This window comes from Dromiciops gliroides, chromosome 3 (genome assembly GCF_019393635.1).
Source record: "Dromiciops gliroides isolate mDroGli1 chromosome 3, mDroGli1.pri, whole genome shotgun sequence".
Lineage (NCBI taxonomy): Eukaryota > Metazoa > Chordata > Mammalia > Microbiotheria > Microbiotheriidae > Dromiciops > Dromiciops gliroides.
The window spans coordinates 646,836,160-646,857,542 of NC_057863.1; the positions used below are offsets into that span (position 1 = coordinate 646,836,160).

Below are 21,383 nucleotides of genomic sequence, written 5' to 3' on the forward strand. Positions count from 1 at the left end.
AAGAAAAGAAAAGAAAAGAAAACAGAGCAAGGGGGGCAGCTAGGTGGCGCAGTGGATAAAGCACCAGCCCTGGATTCAAGAGGACCTGAGTTCAAGTCCAGCCTCAGACACTTAACAATTACTAGCTGTGTGACCCTAGGCAAGTCACTTAACCCCAACTGCCTCATCCAAAAAAAGAAAAGAAAAGAAAATAGAGCAAGGGCTGTGGGTAGCACGGGGTTGTCATGTGGCTCAAAGGAAGGTAGGACAGACATCTCTAGCCTCTTCTCCTCCTCACCTTCTCTAAGGAGACTTTAATTTTTATTTAATTTAATCCTTTAATTTCAGGAGGGTAAGTAGGAGGTTGGGGACAGAGGTCATCACTCTCTTGAGTCCTCAGAGAGAAGTGGTACCATGCTAAGATGACATATTTCTGCTTTCTTAAATACTGTTATTCTAGGGAATGGTTGGTTGTTGGGTTTTTTGGGGGGGTGGGGGGGCAATGAGGGTTAAGTGAGTTGCCCAGGGTCACACCGCTAGTGTCAAATAATGGATAGAGCACCGGCCCTGGATTCGAGAGGACCTGAGTTCAAATTCGACCTAAGACACTTAACATTTACTAGCTGTGGGACCCTGGGCAAGTCACTTAACCCCAATTGCCTCACAAAACAAAAACAAAACAAAACAAACAAAAAACAAACAAAAAAGTGCTCCAGCTTAAAGTGATTGTACATATCTAACCTATATCAGATTGCTTTCTATCTTGGGGAGAGTGGGAGAAAAATTTGGAACTAAAATTCCTATGAAAACAAATGTTGAAAACAATCTTTACATGTAACTGGAAAATAATAGAATACTCATGAAAAAAAAAAAAAACAAAGGCACTTGGGGGGAAAAAGTGCTCCAATGATCCACTCTTCTCTTCCTGCATGACTGGACATTTCTTCCAGCGACTTAAATTCTATTCTCTGCACCTCCTTTGTCATCTATCAATTCTGTTACCAGTCAAGAATCAAACATCAGGGATGTGATCTTCTTCTGATCTGTTATTCCAGTATCCCCAGATGATTTCACTCACCCTCTTTGCCTGAGTTAGAGACAGTGCTCCACTGCCGACCCCTTACATACCCCTCCTCACTCCCCTCCCTTCCTTGACTACCGTGTCCAGAGCCAGGCCATATCTGAGAGTGCTCTCTCAGAATCCTTTTCAGTCACATTGGCTCATCTCCAGTTCATCTCTCAAGGTTCATTAAATGGGACATATTCATATATTCTGTTAGTGACTTACAGACCAGTACTGAGATCACAGAATCAACTCCACCAGAGAACATCCTGGAGAAGAATCATCTCACGGTGTCCAAATTGAGACAAAAAGGAGCTGTCCAGGGGCAGCTAGATGGCGCAGTGGATAGAGCACTGGCCCTGGAGTCAGGAGGACCCGAGTTCAAATCTGGCCTCAGACACTTAACACTTACTAGGCTGTGTGACCTTGGGCAAATGACTTAACCCCAATTACCACCCCCCCACCCCCAGCCACACACACACAAAAAGGAGCTGTCCTTTGTTATGCCATTTTGGGGGAATATGGGAAAAGTGAGAGCCAGAAAATGAGTCAGCCAGTAAAGCAGGAGAATGAAGTGAGAGAAATGAGTAAACATTAGAAATTCAAAATGGAAGCAAAATGTATATATAAAGGATATGGGAAAGTCTGGAGTCAATGCTCAAAGCTTACTACACACCAGGAAATCCATACTTTGGGAAAGTCTTATAAATAGGAGTGAATACAGGCAAGGATTCACTCTCAATTCAAGCCTTATTGAACATCAAAGTATTAATAAAAGAGAGAAGCCTGATAAATGTAATCAGTGCGAGAAAGCCTTCATTCAGAGCTCGTAATTTGTAAAGCACCGGAGGAATTCATGCGAGAGAGAAGCCTTGTACAAGTCATAAGAAATGGTAAGCATTCGATTGAAAGTTCTACCTGCTCATACATCAGAGGACATATTCTGGAGAGAAACCTTATATATGAATGTGGGAAAAGTAAACTTAAAAAGGCCAATATGATCCTATAGAAGAAGATACATATATTTCCCGGTCATATGCACAACAAGATAGAGAACTAGACATTTTCTCTGACTCCCACGAGCTCTTAGGCCTCTCAAAAGCCAAAATGATGCAGCAGAGATAAAGCCATTTCAGCTGTCTTTATGATCTAGGACATCTGATAATGAAGGCTTTTCCACATTCACCATATTTATATGGTTTCTTTATATTATGAACAGTCTGAGACAGAACAAGGTTTGAGCTTTGAGTGAAGGCTTTCCCACATTCATTACCCTTATGAGGCCTGTCTTCAGTATGAATCATCTGGTGTACAGTGAGGTTGAAATCTTCCCCACACTCATAACATTTATCAAGTTTCACTCTAATATGGATCTTCTGATTTCTGATGTTCAGTGAGCTTTGGGCAATGGGGAACGGCTTCCCCACATTCCTTATATTTAAAAGTTTCGGGGGCAACTAGGTGGCGCAGTGGATAAAGCACCGGCCCTGGATTCAGGAGGACCTGAGTTCAAATCCGGCCTCAGACACTTGACACTTACTAGCTGTGTGACCCTGGGCAAGTCACTTAACCCCCATTTCCCCACCAAAAAAAAAGTTTCCTCTCCAGAAGCACTCCTCTGGTGCTTCTCTCCAGAATGAATTGTTGGATATGTAACGATTTCAGCTCTGATCAAAGGATTCCCCACATTCTACTTATAAGTTTTCTCTCCAATCTGATTGCTCAGGTGGTAAACAAGGTGTGATCCATGAATAAAGGGCTGAAACACTGAGCAGGAAAACCTGCTTTCAACTTTCCCTGAGGGGGATGATTCTTCCTCTATAATGATCTCCTTAGGAGATTCTGCTCCGTTTTCAGTCCCAGGTTCCAAGTCAGAAAGCGACTAATGGAAAGTGTGAATGTTCAAAGTTCTCAGAACTGGGGGAAAGGAAGATGGGAATGCAGTGAAGCAAGTGTACATGGTGCCTGGCTGCAGGAGTCACATGACACTGGCCCATCAAATATGACCTGATGACCTTTAGAGCCAATGTAAAGGATGGCTAGTGAGAAAGCATCTAAAGAAGTGGGAGGGGGACTGTAAGGTGTGCAGGGAGGATGTGACCCTGAGCAAGTCACTTAACCCTCACTGCCCTGCAAAAAAACAAAAACAAAAACAAAACAAACAAAAGAAGTTTTACTCTAACCCACTGAGCAGGCAGGGTGATGAAACACCAAGGTGACCAAGCTAGTGTTCTGGGGGCCAGGAGAGGGAGTACAGAGGGAGAAGAGGGCAGAGGACAGAACACTGAGTGATGGCTTAGGGGAAACTTCAGTTAAAGAGACTGAGGAGAACCATGTCACAAAAATGGGCAGCGGAAAACCCATCTGAGAGGATAGTGAAGTCAACCACACACAATCTTGTAGAGAAGTGAAGAACAAGGAATAAGAAAAAGCCATTAGAGTTGTCAGGTAAGAGTTCATGGGTAACTGTGGAGGGTATAGTCGCACTTGTGCAAAAACCTCCCAAGCCAGAATGCACCGAGTTTAGAAGGGACTCCAGATGCCATCCAAATCCAGCCCATACGGGAAAGGAGTCTACACTGCCAAATATCCAATGGGTGGTCATCCAGCCTTTAAATGGAGACCTCTAAGGAAGGGGATCCCAAGCCCTCTGGAGGCAGTCCATTCTACTAGGACCAGCAATAACTGTTGAGAAATTGGCACTGCCATGCATTTCTCTAGGTTCTGTCCTCTGGGGTCCCGCAGAATGGAACGGACTTCTTCTATAAGACAGTCCTCTGAGCACATAAGGACAACCATTTCTTCCTAGGTATTTTCCCTAGACTGCACATCCCTCGTTCCTTCAGATGAACCTCATTAGACTGGGACTCAAGGCTCTTCAACACCCCATGGTCCTCTTATAGCATAAAACAACCTGGTCCTTTCTTGTTTGCAAGACCCTTTGCAGCTCTTATCTCATTTCATCCTCTGGAAGGCGGGTTCTATTGTTATTTCTACTTTACAGAGGAGGAAAGTGAGGCCAAGAGAAGTCAAGTGACTTTGCCCAGGGTTACTCGCCACAGCAAGCAGGTGGGAGGCACAATACATATAGCCCAGAACTTGGGAGTCAGGAAGACCTGAATTCAAATCCCACTGCAGCAAACACCTAGTACCTTTGTGACTCTGGGCAAGATCCTCACCTCACAGGGCTCTTGTAAGGTCCAAATGATGTAACCCAAGTAAAGTGCTTTGCAAACCTTAAGGTGCAATATGAATGCTAGCTGTTATGATGTCTAAGGTTAGATTTGAACTCCGGTCTTTCTGCCTCCGGGCCCAGCACTCTACCCACTGTGCCATGGAGCTGCCTATCCTGGAGTTTACAGTATATCACTTATGCCATGGAACCCAGAACGGCACAAAATATATAGATGAGGTCTGACAAGGACAGGGAACATGGGGGATGGTCACTTTCCTATTTTGGAAGCTGGGCCCCACTTTATGAAGCCCCAGAATAGCTTCTTTCACTATCTGCTCACTGACAACTATGGAGTCAGTTCATTTCCTGTGGTAAGACTTGAGGTCTTCTTCTGAACTGTTCCAACTTTACACAGTTATGCCTAGGTTTGCCTGCAGGACCCCTTTCCTTGGATTTCTGAGAATCTTGGCCACCATGTTTCCTACTTTGTAGCAACTGTGTCTCCTGTTGATCTTGGGGGATTTCCAGAAGGGAATGAAAGGAGAGGATGGGTAGTTACAAGTGTAGATGACTTTTGCAAGGAGTCTGTCTAAAAAAGGGAAGAGATCAATAGGAGGAGAGGCCTGTGTGAGGTTTTCTGAGGAGGGAACTTAAGGCCTATCTGCAGGAAACAGAAGGAAAGAAAAGGGGGCCAGCATGAGCATAAAAGAGGAGGACAGTCTCCTGGAAACAGTGGGGAGGACACAGCTGAATAACTGACAGACAAAAAAGGAAAAGGAAAATGCCTCACTGAAGTTTTGGGTTTTTTAAGTGCAGAAGGGAATGGACCTAATGGAAAAATCCATTAGTATATCAGGTTTGAAAATAACACGTAGGGGCAGCTAGGTGGCGCAGTGGATAAAGCACCGGCCCTGGATTCAGGAGGACCTGAGTTCAAATCTGACCTCACACACTTGACACTTACTAGCTGTGTGACCCTGGGCAAGTCACTTAACCCCCATTGCCCCGCCAAAAACAAACAAAAAAAGAAAATAACATGTAGTTTTTCCTGGGGTCCTGGGAGTTTTCTCCGGAGAACACTAAGCAAGAGAGGGGGACTTAGGAAAACAATGGAGGGGATCAGATCTGAACCCTGAGAGAGCAGTGGCTGGGACAGAGAAGGCCAGCAGGAGATGGGCCCAAGAGACTCAGTGGCCAGTCCCTAGTGAGGACAAGCAGAGGGGCTGCCCTGATGGGAAATGTCCTACAAAGGCCTTTCCAGCTTTGGACTAAGGTTAGTGCTCAGAGAGATTTTGTGTCTAAGCCCCTCCCAAAGGCAGAATTAATTCCCTATTGTGGGCAAAGGAATTGAAAAGGTTAGGCCACTGACCCAGGGAGATCCCAGTCTCCAGACCACAGGTAAGACTTAATATAGATAAACTCAACAAGTCAATTGACTTGACTTGAAATAAATCCCATGATAAAAAGTTAATTTCCTTAAAAAGGACTCACCATCACTTCCAGGGCTCCTAGTATTTTCCATCAGGTTCCTCAGGCCACTGAACCTCACCTTACAGACAGGGCTGCTTCTTTCCAAGACTGGAAAAATGTCCCCTCTCTTGGTTGAGGCTGAACTCCTTCCCCAAGCACTGGTTCTCCAGCTTGTTTGACCTTCCCCACCCAGGTGTGGTTCATCTACACTGGAGATGAGACCACACACTTCCCCCCAGAAGATTGGCAGCTTCTTTGTGTGATTCCAGTGGGGAGGAATTAAAGAATTCATCCTAGATCTTTATTCATCTACTCTCTCTTTAGAATATTCTCTCATCTTCCATTTTTTCCTTTTATTTGAGGTTTTTTGCACAAAATTACTAATATGGTAACACATATAATAAATAACCTATATCTGACTGCTTACTGGAACAGAGAGGTGGTAGGCAAGGAGGGACAGAATGTGGAACTTAAAACTTTAAATAAAAATGTTTATTATTATTATTTTTAAAAATCAACAGGGAGGATGGGGCAGCTAGGTGGCGCAGTGGATAGAGCACCGGCCCTGGAGTCAGGAGTACCTGAGTTCAAATCCGGCCTCAGACACATAACACACTTACTAGCTGTGTGACCCTGGGCAAGTCACTTAACCCCAATTGCCTCACTAAAAATAAAAACAAAAACAAAAAACAAAAAATCAACAGGGAGGGTGAGTGGAGTTGGTAAGACAATTTATTAATGCATGATTGATCATTTCTGGAGACATTCCAGAGTATATAAACTAAACTGCCTTTGAACCTGGTAAAAGAAAATTCAAAAGGAGATAAGACAGTAGCAGACTAAGGGTAGGGTGGGGTTGGTAAATTTGTCTCTGGGTGCACTATTCTTAGTGCATATCTACACGATAGGTTTCTAGATCAATTAAAAAAAAACTTTTAAAAGAAAAAATTTATTAATTCATTCTTGGCCATAAAAGTATTATTTAAATCTCTCTCTCTCTCTCTCTCTCTCTCTCTCTCTCTCTCTCTCTCTCTCTCTCTCACACACACACACACACACACACACACACACACACACACACACACACACACACACCACACACACACGGAATATTCTCCCAGTGTAGGCAAGGATCTTTTCTAAATGGTGCCAATACCCTCCTACCAATCTCTAATACTGTACTGTTTTTAGGGACCAGATATTATTACCTTAATTTTCTAGTTTGGAAGGAGGTAGAAAAGTTCTAAACTTTTATAGTCCTCCATGTACTCCAACTTGCCTCTGCCTCAAGACAATAGGGATGGGGATGGAGGTGAAGAGTGAGAAAAGTGAGAAGGGAATAAGTGTGCCAGGCACCACATTCCTTCACAAATATTATCTCATTCAATCCTTACGACAACCCTGCTTGGTGTTATTATCCTCCCATTTTACAATCGAAGAAATTGAGGCAAACAGAAGTTAAGTGACTTGCCCAGGGTCACACAGCTAGGAAGTATCTGAGACAAGATTTGTACTTAGGTCTTCCAAACTCCAGCCCAAGAGCTCTATCCACTTAGCCTCACCTGGGTCATATTTATAAGAATCTTGAACAAGGAAAAGATTCTTAAAATATAGACACTTTAACATTCAAGAACTAAGTAACTGGGGCAGCTAGGTGGCGCAGTGGATAAAGCACCGGCCCTGGATTCAGAAGGACATGAGTTCAAATCCGGCATCAGACACTTGACACTTACTAGCTATGTGACCCTGGGCAAGTCACTTAACCCTCATTGCCCAGCAAAAAAAAAAAGAAAAAAAGAAAGAACTAAGTAACCAAATCACTCAACCACTCCTAGAAGATCAGTGGGGTTTTCAGACCAGAGGTCAAATCTGGTCTCAGATATTTCCTAGCTGTGTGACCTGTGACCCTGGGCAAGTCACTTCACCCTGTTTGTGTCAGTTTCCCCATCTGTCAAATTATCTGGAGACGGAAATGGTAAACCAGTCTATTATCTCTGTCAAGAGATGGGGCTAGGGGAAGCTAGGTGGTACAGTGTTATCCACTGCACCAGCCTTGGATTCAGGAGGGCCTGAGTTCAAATCCAGCCTCAGACACTTGACACTAGCTGTGTGACCTTGGGCAAGTCACTTCACCCTCACTGCCCCACAAAAAATTTTTTTTAATTAATTTGGGGGGGGGGGCAGCTAGGTGGTGCAGTGGATAGAGCACCAGCCCTGGATTCAGGAGGACCTGCGTTCAAATCCGACCTCAGACACTTAACATTTACTAGCTGTGTGACCCGTGGCAAGTCACTTAACCCCCATTGCCTCACAAAAAAACCAAACCAAAACAAACAAAAAAACCAAGAGATGGGGCTATGAAGAATCAAACCAATTTAATGACTTAAAAAAAAAAAAGTTCTAGCTAAAAAATGGATGAAAAAGATCTTGGCTAAGGAGCCAGTCTAGTTTCCTTTTTCATAATTTCCTGGCCATTCCCAGCATGGCCATGAATTGGACTTTTGAAAAATCCCTTTGTTTATCAGGCTTCATACCTGATATGCTCAAGATGCTTCATGGCCTAAATTTTCTGCCCAAACTTTTTGTCTTCCTTTACCAGTTCCCAAAGAACTAGTTTACATTCATTCAGTGAGGGAATATCGCCTCATGTCCCTGGGAAAGGGTCTGCACACAACTGACTGGAGCTATACAGCCTATTCAATCACTAAACATGCATTAAGCACTGCCAGGCATTATGCTTAGTGCCCAGGATTCAGAAAGAGGCAAAAGATAGTCCCTGTCCTCAAGGAGGTTACCACCAAATGCCCAATCAAACAGCAGGTGATATAAGCTTAAAAATTGCAAAGACAAGACGAAGGTCAATTGAATAGGCTCCAGCAATAAGATTCAAATTTCTACAGCTCACCAAAGTAATCATTTCAATAATCTGCCTCGCATTTTAGATCCTTTCCAAATATTCACGTCCTTGTAGAACTTTTATTGTGCCCAAACTATGCTTTTTGTTAGCATTTTCCAACTACTCAAAGTCAGTGGTCCCATTTACCAAACAATTTAAACTTAACTCTCTGAAGAAGCAAAGGACACACTTTTGAATATTTAAGCACTTCTGAGGAGCATCACCTCTTCGTCACATACCTCTTTATTATGGAAGATCCACTGACTGTAAGGTCAGCCAATCCCTTAGCTTTATACCTCTTAACATGGAACACGTTGGAAGACACTAAAACAAGCCACAAAACTTTTTTTTTTTTAAACACCAAAAATTCGGGGCAGATAGGTGGCGCAGTGGATAGAGCAATGGCCCTGGATTCAGGAGGACCTGAGTTCAAACCCGGCCTCAGACCTAACACTTACTAGCTGTGTAACCCTGGGCAAGTCACTTAATCCCAATTGCCCCGAAAAAAAACCCAAAAACAAAACCCACCAAACATTGCTTTCAGCCTATTGGGAGTCTGAAAGCCATGGGTTTTACAGAGCGCCTCCAGTGGCTAGGAGCAACCAACTAAGCTTCTCTTCCAGGGCCAGGCCCCCAGATCCGGTGCCCAGTGCTAAGAGGATGAAGAAAATTTACCCATTTCCATGACTCAGGATTTGGCACAATATCCTTGGCTACTGAAGATCATTTGTGGAGTCGTGCCAACTAAAACTTGCTTGGTCTCAGTGCAACAGGTGATGTGTTGACACTAGTATAAGACAAGAAGGCTTACCACATACCTTCTTCTTTTTTGCTTTCTTTCAGAAGTCAATTGGTGAATTCCTTCTTTGGTCTTTCTGCCCTCTCAAAAAGACCTGGCCAGTTTTTACAAGTGAGTTCTTAAACATACTGCCCAGGCTTCTTCATTTTCAGGGAATCCAGCGACTTAAACGAGCTCTCCTTTACCTAATTTCCAAATCAGGTGCTTTTGATATCCTATCTTACATTTTCTCCTATTACTGAAGGTTTATTTGTTTTTTAATTTTGTTCTAAGATTTTCTTAGTGTCTCGTGGAATCATTGGTTTCTGTTTGGTCCTTTCTAGTCGGGGATTTTCTTTGGAGTCCCTGATTGTAGTTTTTATGGAATTGGATTTGTAATCACTGATACTTGTGGTTATTTTTTACTAGCAGCTTTAGGTTTTGAATTGGGGCTTTGTACCAAGACTGGGCTCTATCCTCCACCCTTTGCCTTTTTATGTGGGATGATCAGTCCTGATTGGTCCACTGAATTCCATGCTGGGTTCCATTAATACATTTATTATCCCTGTGCCAATGAATCTAATTTTTATTTATTCAGCCCTAACCTTCTTCTGAGGCAGCTAGATGGCACAATAGTTTCCTCATATGTAAATGAGCTGGAGAAGGAAATGGCAAACCCCTCCAGTCCTTTGCCAAGAAAACTGCAAAGGGGGTCAATTGCCTCACTTTAAAAAAAGAAAAGAATCTGATCAAATTCTCTGCTTAGCTTTTTTTTTTTTTTTGGTGAGGCAATTGGAGTTAAGTGACTTGCCCAGGGTCACACAGCTAGTAAGTGTTAAGTGTCTGAGGCCGGATTTGAACTCAGGTCCTCCTGACTCCAGGGCCAGTGCTCTATCCACTGTGCCACCTAGCTGCCCCTTCTGCTTAGCTTTTAAAGCCCTTCATCAGCTGGCCTCTTCCTAGCTTTCCAGTCTTCTTACATTTTACTCCCTCTACAAACTCTACCAACCAGGATTATGGGCCTCCATAATAATCCTCACACAAGACACATAATCTCCCCAAGTGGTGAGTGTTCACAAGGTGTCCCCCACCCCGAAATGCTCTCTCTCCTTGTCTCCAGCTCTTGGCTTCCTCCAATCCCACCTTCTGCAAAAAGTTTTTCCTGGTCCCTCTTCAGGCTAGTATCTCTCTTCTGAGATTACCTCCCCAGTTATTCTTCAGTAATTCCTTGCACAATGTCTGCCCCATTAGATGGTAAGCTGCTTGTGGTCAGGGATGGGTTTTGCCTTTCTACGGATTCCCAGTATTTGGCACAGTGCCTGGCACACAGTTTGTTTACCAACATCCAGTTTGAAACGTCCAATAAATGTGAGGACACAGACTAAAGTTGCACACAGAGATCTGGGAAGCATCTGCCTAAAGAGCATCATTGAATCCATAGGAGCTGATAAGATCACACAGTTATTTAGTCCAGAGGCAGGAGAGAATACTTCTTAGGACAGAGTGTTGGGGGACATCCACAGTTAGTGGGCACAACTTGAATGAAGATGCAGCAAGGGAGACTGAGTTGCAGCAGGGAAAAGGCAAGAGGAGAAGAAGAGAACAGATACTTGAAAACCTAGAGAGGGGAGAGTGTCTCAGGGAAGGTAGTTAACAGTGTCCTATATTGCAGAGAAGGCATACTGGAAAAGGAAGGCTTGGCAGTTTGAGACATCGTTTGAGACTATGTCAGTTCAATGATGGAGTCAGAAGTCTGGGAAAGATGGGGAGGAGAGGAAGTGGAGGTTCTAAGAATGGAAGAATTATTCTACAAGTTTACCGGAGAGGACCAAAACAGATATAGGGAGAGCTAGCTGGGATGGAAGGTTCAAGTGAGGCTGGTTTTAACGATGGAGAAGATATGGGTATGTATGTAACCATCAGGGAAGAAGCCAGAAACTGAAGATATGAGGGAGAAGGGGATGATAGTGATATCAATAACAGACTGGGAAAGACAGGAGGCAATGGAATCAAGGCTGCATGCACAGGGTTTTTCCATGCCAAGGAAAAGAGTCTCTTCTTCATTAGAGACAAGAGAAAAGTAGGTAGTGATGATGTCAATGGCATGGCGGATGGGAAGAAGGGGGAAAGAGGATGGTCTTGCAAATGGTTCCAGTGTTTTCGATGGAGTATGAGACAAGGTCATGGATGTTAGAGCCAGCTCAAACCAGCTAGCAAAAGTCAATTGTTAAATTTTCAGTGTGCTCATCTACACCTCAGAAATCAGCCATACCACATATCAGGGTTTGACCGATTATTTTGTTGACTGTCTGGACCTACAGTGATAGAGAAAATGTTAATAATGTAGTTAGAACTTAAAAGTGTATCCCGCCTATTTTTCTTTTTCATGGAGAGCTGGTTGTTAAACTTACTTACCAGCACCTTCCAAAAAAGTTCTTACCTGAGAGAAGTTGGAGAGGAGTTGCTATGGGTTGCTAGAACAGAAAAAAGGTTGTAACATCTGCTACGGTAAGTGGGATAGAGAACCTATAGAGAGGATATGATCAAAGAAACATTGACCATCATCCCTGCAATGTGGGCTTTGACTTAAGAGGTATGGAAACTGTCCTTGGGACTTGACTGTCTCTGGGGACTAAGACAAAGGCTATTGAGTTGGCTTCCTGGTAGTGTCCAGTAACTCGTTTCTTCTTGAGGTTTGACTGGCAGACCACCAGGGGGACCAGGCATGGCTGAGAGTCAAGGTTTAGAGTTGGGCCTGCAGAAGCAGCCTAGTCTAACAGCCCCACTCTATAGATGAGAAAATTGAGCATGAGAGAGGTAAAGAGATTTGCCTAAGGCCACAGATGTGAGAGATAGTATTCAAACTCAGGAGTTTCATCAGAATGTTCTTTTACATTTCTATTTGTATTTTGTTTTTCATCTTAATTTGTTTATTTGTTTTCAGACTAGGTCTTCCTGTCTCCTTCAGGCTGAAAGGACAATAGCCACTTGTGGGCCAGATCTGAATCTTAATTGACAACAAAGTCTGAACTTGCTCCATTTTGCCAACCTAGACCAGGTTATCCCTCTTTAGGAAGCCCTCTGCTCAGAAGGGCTCCCCCTGTTTGTGTTGGACTGCATGTAAAGACATCTGATGAGCCAGCTTGCCCCAAGAGCAGGGATTGTAGTTGTGTCCCATCAAGATTGGCTTTAACTTTATTTTGATTGTAAAATCTAAATTAGATTATAAACTCCTTGAAGACAAGGACTAATACTTCTTTTTGTATCCCCAGAACTCAGCACAGTGCCCAGCACATAGGTGCTTAAAAAAAAAGTTTACTGTGATATTTTTGCCATATCTTTTAATTTTATTATGCATCATATATCTTGCAAATACAATGATTTCAAAATACAAATTTGTCCATTTTAAATGCTCCTGCTTTTCGCTTTTTTTCAATAAATCTTTCCAATTCATATCATTAGCAGTGCTACCCCATAAAGACAGGTGACTGAAATACATTTTTTAAAGTAACAAGATAAAGGATGCCCTCTTTGGCAGTGTGGTTCATTGCCTGAATTTAATTCAGAGCAATACCACTGTGGGGCAATAAATTGTATTGAAATAAGTGTTGCACATTAGAGCACAAACATCCTTTTTTAAAAATTCATCCCTCCCACCACCTCCATTCTGCACCCCTCCCCCCCATCCAGTCAAGCAAATTAAATACAATACAGAAAATAAAGTCCTCAATAGACAGCTAAGTACATGGGTAAAATCAATTTACACATTGGCCACATGAAAAAAACAAAATGTAGGTCTCTTTCTGAATTATAAGTTCATCACCACCTCTATGCCAAGAGCTGAATGGTATATTTCCTCTTCTTTCTTCTGGACTGGTGGTTGATCATCATTGATCAGTCTGAAAGTCTATCAAAGTTGTTTTTCAGAATGATAGTATCATTGTAAAAGCATTCTCCAAGCTCCATTTACTTTCTTCTACCTCAGTCATATAAGATTCCATTTCATCATTTTTCATGGCACAACAATACTACTTACATTCACATATTGCAATTTGTTTAGCCATTCTCCAAAAGGAAGACACTCAGTTTCTAATTTGTCCCACCACAAAAAGAAATAATATAAACAAGTTGGTACATCAAGGTTTCCTTTCTCTTTCCTTTATTTCTTTGGGATATAGGCCTATTAGATGACATTTATTCACTCAGAGTAAGCCACCTTTCTACGGAGATGAAGTAAATTACTACATCAATTTGGGATCCTCAATAAATATATCTTCATTGAATATATCTTTTCCATGCTATGGATAAGTAAATGAGTTGGGTTAATAGGCAGATCCTCTGTAAGAGATTCATTCAGCAATTCTAGACATATGTGTAATGTCTTGTGTATTAAATTGCCATCAGGTTTTGTTTGGGGGACTGATAGTGATCTCAAGGGCCACCAGGTAAACCCTGCACAACTCCTCTCATTGCCCAGACACTAACATGTTGAGATTATATTTAAAGATTGTGCTCAATGACCTGTTTGAGACAGTTTAGCATTAGGGATCCATTGGGACTTAAGCCACATTAATAAACATTTATTAGGCAGCTACTATGTACCAGGCATTGTGCTAAACATTTAAGATACAAAGAAAGGCCAAAAAAAAAAAAAGTCCCTGCTTCAAGGAGCTCACAATCTAATGAGAGAAGACAAACTATACAAAGAAGCTAATATACAGGAAATAGAGGAAGGAGAGTACTGGTGAAAGCATGATGAAGTCCTATAGCCAGGTAGGAAATGATGAAGTGTCAACCTTGAGCCCCCTGAGCTCTTAATATATTTGCCATTCATTCATTCATGACAATTTATTAGACTGGACTGACCTGTCACATAATACCTTCCTATACTCATTAAACTTAAAATTCCTATACTCATTATATTTGGACTAATGGATGGAGTGCTGGACTTGGACTTGAGTTCAAATATGGCCCCAGACACTTGCTGTGTGACTGTAGGCAAGTCATTCAGCTTCCTCATCTGGAAAGTGGCAATAATACTACCACCTACCTCCCTTACAAGGTGGTTGTAAGGACCAAATGAGATAAGCTAGCTATAGAAAGCTCATTGTCGACCTTAAAGGCCATAGAGAAATGTTAGCTCACATCACCGAGCTTTTTTCAGTATGAACTAGATGGTTAACAAAGTGTGAGGAGTTCTTGAATTCTACCCCGTGGTTCTTGGCTCTTATAAGACTATTCTTGAGTATGAATTCTCAGGTCCCATATTCATTATAAGGCTTTGCAGCAGTATTAATCATCTCGTTTTTAACAAGGTCTGGAACCATGAATGAAAACTTTACCACTTTCTTTTCTTTCTAAGAGTCCTATGAAGTATGAATCATCTGGTATCCATTAAGTTGGAAACACTAACTAAAAGTTTCCCACATTGATTACATATAGTCTTTTCTCCATTATGCATCCTAGGATATACATTAGGATCTTGGAATAAAGGATCTCATTATGCTGCTAATGTGTTTCTTCAACATGAGTCTTCTGATGTTTAATAAGTACTGACTTCTGAGTAAATGCTTTCCCACATACCTTACATTTATAAGACTTCTCTTTAGTGTGAATACTCTGATGCTTGAAAACACTTGAGAACTTTTTGAATGTTTTCCCACATTCATTACATTTATATGGTTTTCCTCCAGAATGGACTTTACGATGCTTAATAAGGTTTGAATCATGATTGAAGCCTTTCCCACATTCCTTACATTTATAAGGCTTCTCTCCAGTATGCGTATTCAGATGTTTTTTTAAGTGAAATCTCTGAGTAAAGGCTTTCTCACATTCTTTACATTTATAAGGCTTCTCTCCAGTATGGATTTTCTGATGTCGAATGAGGTTTGAGCTCTGTTTAAAGGCTTTCCCACATACATTACACTTATAAGGATTCTCCCCAGTATGAATCCTCTGGTGTTTAACAAGGCCTGAGCCATGACTAAAGGTTTTCCCACATTCATTACATGTATATGGTTTCTCTCCAGTATGAACCATTTGATGTACAATCAAGTTTAAGCTTCGAGTAAAGGCTTTCCCACACTCATTACATGTATACGGCTTCTCTCCAGTGTGGATCCTCTGATGGACAATAAGAGCTGAACTCTCGATGAAGCCTTTCCCACATTCACTACATTTGTAAGGCTTCTCTCCAGTATGGATCATTTGATGGGCAATAAGACTTGAGCTCAGAATAAAGGCTTTTCCACATTCATTACATTTGTAAGGCTTCTCTCCACTATGTATCCTCTGGTGCTTAACAAGTACTGAACTCTGACTAAAGGCTTTCCCACATTCATTACATTTATAAGGCTTCTCTCCAGTATGGATCCTTTGGTGCCTAACAAGGTCTGAGATGTGACTGAAGCTTTTCCCACATTCATTACATTTATAAGGCTTCTCTCCAGTATGAATCATTTGATGTGAAATAAGATTTGAGCTCTGCCTAAAGGCTTTCCCACATTCATTACATGTATAAGGCTTCTCTCCAGTATGTATCCTCTGGTGCTTAACAAGGGCTGAGCTCTGACTGAAGGCTTTCCCACATTCATTACATTTATATGGTTTACCTCCAGTATGAATCCTTCGGTGCTTAATGAGATTTGAACCATGACTGAAGCCTTTCCCACATTCTTTACATTTATGAGGTTTCTCTCCCGTATGTGTATTCAAATGTTGTGTTAGGTGGGACCTCTGAGAGAAGGCTTTCCCACATTCATTACATTTATAAGGCTTTTCTCTCTTATGAATCTGTTGATGTAAAACAAGGCTTGTGTTTTGAGGAAAGGTTTTCCCGCATTCATTACATTTATAAACTTTCACTCTAGTATGGATCTTCTGATGTTTAGTGAGCTTTGAGAATTGAGGGAAGCCTTTCCCACATTCATTACATTTATAAGGTTTGTCTCCAGTATGAATCATTTGATGTGCAGTAAGACTTGAGCTGCGAATAAAGGCTTTCCCACATTCATTACATTTATAAGGCTTCTCTCCACTATGGATCCTCTGGTGTTTAACAACATCTGACCTCTGACTAAAGGCTCTCCCACATTCATTACATTTATAAGGCTTCTCTCCAGTATGGGTCCTCTGGTGCCTAACAACATCGGAGCTCTGCCTGAAGGCTTTCCCACATTCATTACATTTATAAGGCTTCTCTCCAGTATGAATCTTCTTATGTTTGATGAAGCCTGATTTATAAAAGAAGGCTCTCCCACATTCATCACATTTATATGGCTTCTCTCCAGTATGTATTTTTTGATGTAAAACAAGGGTAGAATTTTGAGTATATGTTTTCCCACATTCATTACATTTAAAAACTTTCACTCTAGTATGGGTCTTCTGATGTTGTGTGAACTTTGAAAAACTAGGGAAGGCTTTCCCACAATCATTACATTTATAAGGCTTCTCTCTAGTATGGATCTTCTGATGCCTAACACAATCTGACCTCTGCATGAAGGCTTTCCCACATACATTACATTTATAAGGCTTCTCTCCAGTATGAATTTTCTGATGCTTAACACGGCTTGAATTGTAAATGAAGGCTTTCCCACATTCATCACACTTATATGGCTTCTCTCCAGTATGCATCCTTTGATGTAGAAGAAGGACTGAATTTTGAGTAAATGTTTTCCCACATTCATCACATTTATAAACTCTAGCATGGATCTTCTGATGTTGAGTGAGCCTTGAGAATCGAGGGAAGGCTTTCCCATATTCTTTATATTTATAAGGCTTTTTTCCCATGTGAATCCTCTTGTGGTTAACAAAGGATGAGCCATGACTGAAGCCACATTCTTTACACTTATAAAATTTCTTTCCAGTTGGAATCTTCTGACGTTTAATCATTCTTACCTCACTCTCCTGCTTTATTGGCTGCTGCTTTTCCAGGCTCTCACCTTCCCCAAATGCCCCAAGCGCAGAGTAACAAAAGTCTGCCCCTTTGAGTGTTTCAACTTTCACCAATGAGGATGATTCTTCACCTATTATGATCTTTGGAGTTGCCTCTTTGTTTTTAGTCCTAGGCTCCAAGTCTGAAAGAGATTGATAGAAAGTTTGAATGTTCCCAGTTCTTAGAGCTGGGAGAAAGGAAATTAGGGGGTGGGGTAATGCACATGTACATTGTACCCAGATGTAAGAGCCACATGGTAATGAGTGCCATCAAGCCTGGCCTGACAATCTGTGGAGCCAATGGACAAAGGCAAAGGAGAGCTGGTGAGGAAGACATCTAAAGAGGTGGGAAGGGGACTAATGTCTTTATAGAGGATGAAGAATACCAACTAGTCGGATTGGAATGAGAGGTGTTCATCTTCCTGAGTTCAAATTTGGCCTCAGACACTTACTAGCTGTGTGACCCTGAGCAAGTCACTTTATCCTGTCTGCCTCATTTGTAAAATGAACTAGAAAAGGAAATGGTAACCTACTCCGGTATCTTTGCCAAGAAAAACACAAATAGGGTCGCAAAGAGTCAGTCACAACTGAAAAGACTGAACAAGAAAAAAAGAGGGAACAGCAAAGGAAGGAGAGAAAAGAGAAGGAGAGCAGGGATGAGGGGAGACCATCTGGAGTCAGGACCCAACTCCTAATCAACTCAAAGTTAAAAGCCTAATATGACATTAAGAGAAGGCAGCAACATTGTGTTACAAAAGGGAACTGTTCATGAAGTTGGGATCAGATCCCAGCCTTTACTTGCTATCTGTGTGATGGTGGGCAAGTAGCTTGATCTCTTTTGGCCTTGGGTTTCCTTATCTGAAAAAGGATACTGGAAGAGAAGATCTCTTCCTCTGTTTCTCTGCCACTGGCACCCATAGGTCCTAATTAACCATCATCATGATATGAGGCATCATTATGGGGCTGGACATTTTGTTAAGTGCTTTTCATATATTGCATCATCGAATCTTCATAAGCCACTAAGATGAAGCTATCAAATGGCATGTTATTTTATAGATGATAAAATGAGTCAAAGAGTGTCTTGCCCAGGGTCAACAATGAAGTGACTAATAGAGGTGCAAAAAGCACTTTCCTCAGACCATTCTGGGGTTTATATGATCATTAGGCTCTACCCCAATTTCCAAGTAACCCCTCTCTGAACTATCCCTAATGCAACTTGGAACTGGTTTTCCCTGAACCCCTTCTGGATCTTTGGGTGCCAAAGAGAAGGGGCCCCAGGAAAATATGGCATGAGCCAGTTGCCAGGGATCAGTGCTCTCTTTAGGGACTCTTGAGATTCACTCTTGCTCAACAGCCATTCTAGCAATATGGACTCTGAAGTACTGAGCAAGGTAATGGAACAGCAAGGTGATCAACCTAGCTTTCTTAGAGGGGCACTGAGGGGGAGAGTAGAGAGAGGACAAAGAAGAGGCAGAGGACAGAACTCTGAGGGAAGCTCTGAATAAGCTGTCATGACATTGATGACAAGGTTCAAAGAAGTGATGAGTGGTGTGCCAGGTAGAAAGAAAACCAAGACAGAATGGTGTCACAAAAACAGAGAAGAGTGAGGTCAATTATGGCAAATCCTGCAGAGATTCAAGAAAAATGAGGACTGAGAAAAAGACATTTGACTTGTCAATCAAGAGATCACTAGTGGGGCAGCTAGGTGGCGCAGTGGATGGAGCACCAGCCCTAGAGTCAGGAGTACCTGAGTTCAAATCCGGCCTCAGACACTTAACACTTACTAGCTGTGTGACCCTGGGCAAGTCACTTGACCCCAATTGCCTCACTGGGGGGGGGGGAAGAGATCACTAGTAACTTTGGAGCATATAATCTCATTTAAGCAAAAGAGCTCTCAAGCCAGACTCAGAGGGTTCTGAAGAAACCTCAGCTGCCATCAAATCTAGACAACACAGGAAAAGTCTACAGTGCCACATATGGGACCATCCAGCCTTGAAATGAAGACCTTGAAAGAAGGAGGGGGACCCCATTGTCTTTCAAGGAAGTCTAGTCTACTTAGGATCAGCTATACTTCTTGGGCAATCTGCTCTGACAGGAATCATCTATGTGCCTTTTATAAAATTCATGCATTACTCCAGATTCTGCCCTCTATGCCAACAGAAAAAAACCTAATTCCTTCTCTATGAGGCAGCCCTTCCAGGATATAAAGAGGATGGACAGGTTAAACATCCTGGGGTTCCTTCAAATGATCCTCCCTTGACTGGGGCTCAGTAAAGATATCTCCTGATCCTTTTAAGACCTAAGGATGTGGTTCATATGTGTAAGGTGACTTGAAGTCATCAAGCATGTCTAGGCAATCTCTTATTCTTTTATTCACTTTTCTTGGGTAGCAATTCCTTGTTTGCATTTCTGGTCTATCATTTCCATTGTAAACATTATTGTCATCAGAAAACAGAAGGAAAATGAAAATTGAACAGCTCTATCTTTCCTTGATTTTCATTTCTTATCATCATATCCATGCCAAAAAGAGGTCTTATTTAGACTTACTTTTGAGCCTCATTCCTCCTCCCAAGAGAGCTAAAGAAACAAATACCCATCCCTCAAATAAGTTGCTCTATTTCTTGCCAACCTCAGCTTATTCTAAGCTATAGAATCCCCTATACTATTTTCCCCAATTTAATTAACTTTATTTGTGTAATTAAATTAACCCTACTTTAAAGGGTTATATTTCATGAGGTACAATATTCAAGGGATAGTCACAACACAATCCTCTCATCATTGAGATGTTGTTCAGATTCAAGTTAATCCTATTTTACAGTTAAATTAAATTAAGCTTTAATATATTTCAGCTCTCAAAGTAGATTATTATTTGTTTACTGCCTATTTGAGAAAATACTGAAAAAAGATATGTACAGAGAAAATACTACATAGGCTGTATATAATTCCAACCACATAAAAGCTAGGCAAGCACTTTAAAAAGTCAAAGAGAACTACACAAATGTAAGGAAGAACCAGTAGAAGTAAATATAACCAATTCCCCTGTAAAAACAAATCTTAAAAAGAAGTGTTTCCATACAAGACCTTGCTTTCAAGTTTTGCATTTCTTCTGCTCTTACTTCAGTAAAAAGGTACCCATTGGCCTATGAAATGAGTGCCCATGCCTCTCAGACAATCATTTAAATCTAAAGCAGTAGAATAGTTATTTGTGGATTGAAATCCTATTTAAACACCCATGATTTTAAGAAGGCATCCAGTATGCCTCTCTATCAGGCACTCCCCAAAAGTTAAAAAAAGAGGGGGGGTGGGTGGGAATCATAAAGTACATAAGTGTCAAAATATAGCAGGTGTCCTCATACTGACCTGCCTTTCACTTGAGAGTCCCTAAATCTACTTCAGAAAAGAATTGCTTCAAATAATGTTTTCACTTCATTGGAACAGACTCATTTTCCATCTAACAGCAAAACAGCTATTGGAAAACTGCAAAATCTTAAACCTTAAAGGATTCAACTGAAATGGCTGATCAGATGTAGTTGTAGAATTGATGTAGTCCCAGAATTCCCCTGAGTCTCATCTCTGCTTCTCTTTCCTCCAAATGCTCCTTTCAGAAGGACGGAAAGTAACAGAGTACCAATACAATGATGAGGAAATGGCTCAATATATTGAACTACATAAATATAATGAATGACGGCACCATGAGAAACAAAATGAATCATTCAAAAAAACCTAGGAAGACTTATGAGTGAAAACAGCAAAACCAGTAAAACAATATGCACAAGGACAGCAATGCCAGTCCAAGCTTAGCCCCAAAAAGGAGTTGAGAAAATGTACCTCCCTCCCTCCACAGATGTGGCTGGAGACTATAGATGATGAATGCTGCATGTATTGGCAGACTCAGTCAATGCATTGGTTGTTGGACTATTATATTTCTCTCTTAATCTTTTTAATAAAGTAATGTTATGAAAATGGGAAAGTGAAAAGGGTAGTTGGAAGTGAAGGTAATTTTTTATAATAAAAAATTGATAGGCCCCTGCATGGGTTATCGATGCTTCCACAAGTGCTAAATTTCACCAAATTTCATCAATCACCATGA

The 21,383-nt window shown here is 41.5% G+C and overlaps 4 protein-coding genes across 5 annotated transcripts in view; all 4 read right to left on the reverse strand.

Annotated features, from left to right (window-relative positions):
• The window catches only part of LOC122746330 (zinc finger protein 260-like), a 266,515-nt gene that overhangs the window by 136,240 nt on the left and 108,892 nt on the right, over positions 1-21,383 (reverse strand). The gene's annotated exons all lie outside the window — the stretch shown is intronic.
• The window catches only part of LOC122746331 (zinc finger protein 260-like), a 193,889-nt gene that overhangs the window by 63,599 nt on the left and 108,907 nt on the right, over positions 1-21,383 (reverse strand). The gene's annotated exons all lie outside the window — the stretch shown is intronic.
• The window catches only part of LOC122746327 (zinc finger protein 850-like), an 81,319-nt gene that overhangs the window by 45,128 nt on the left and 14,808 nt on the right, over positions 1-21,383 (reverse strand). The window lies entirely within an intron of this gene.
• The window catches only part of LOC122746326 (zinc finger protein 665-like), a 117,681-nt gene continuing 108,996 nt past the window's right edge, over positions 12,699-21,383 (reverse strand). The window contains exon 3 of the mRNA XM_043991850.1: positions 12,699-17,436. Coding sequence (XP_043847785.1) covers positions 14,870-17,436 — 2,567 coding nt within the window. The 3' untranslated portion in view covers positions 12,699-14,869. The remainder of the gene's footprint in view (positions 17,437-21,383) is intronic.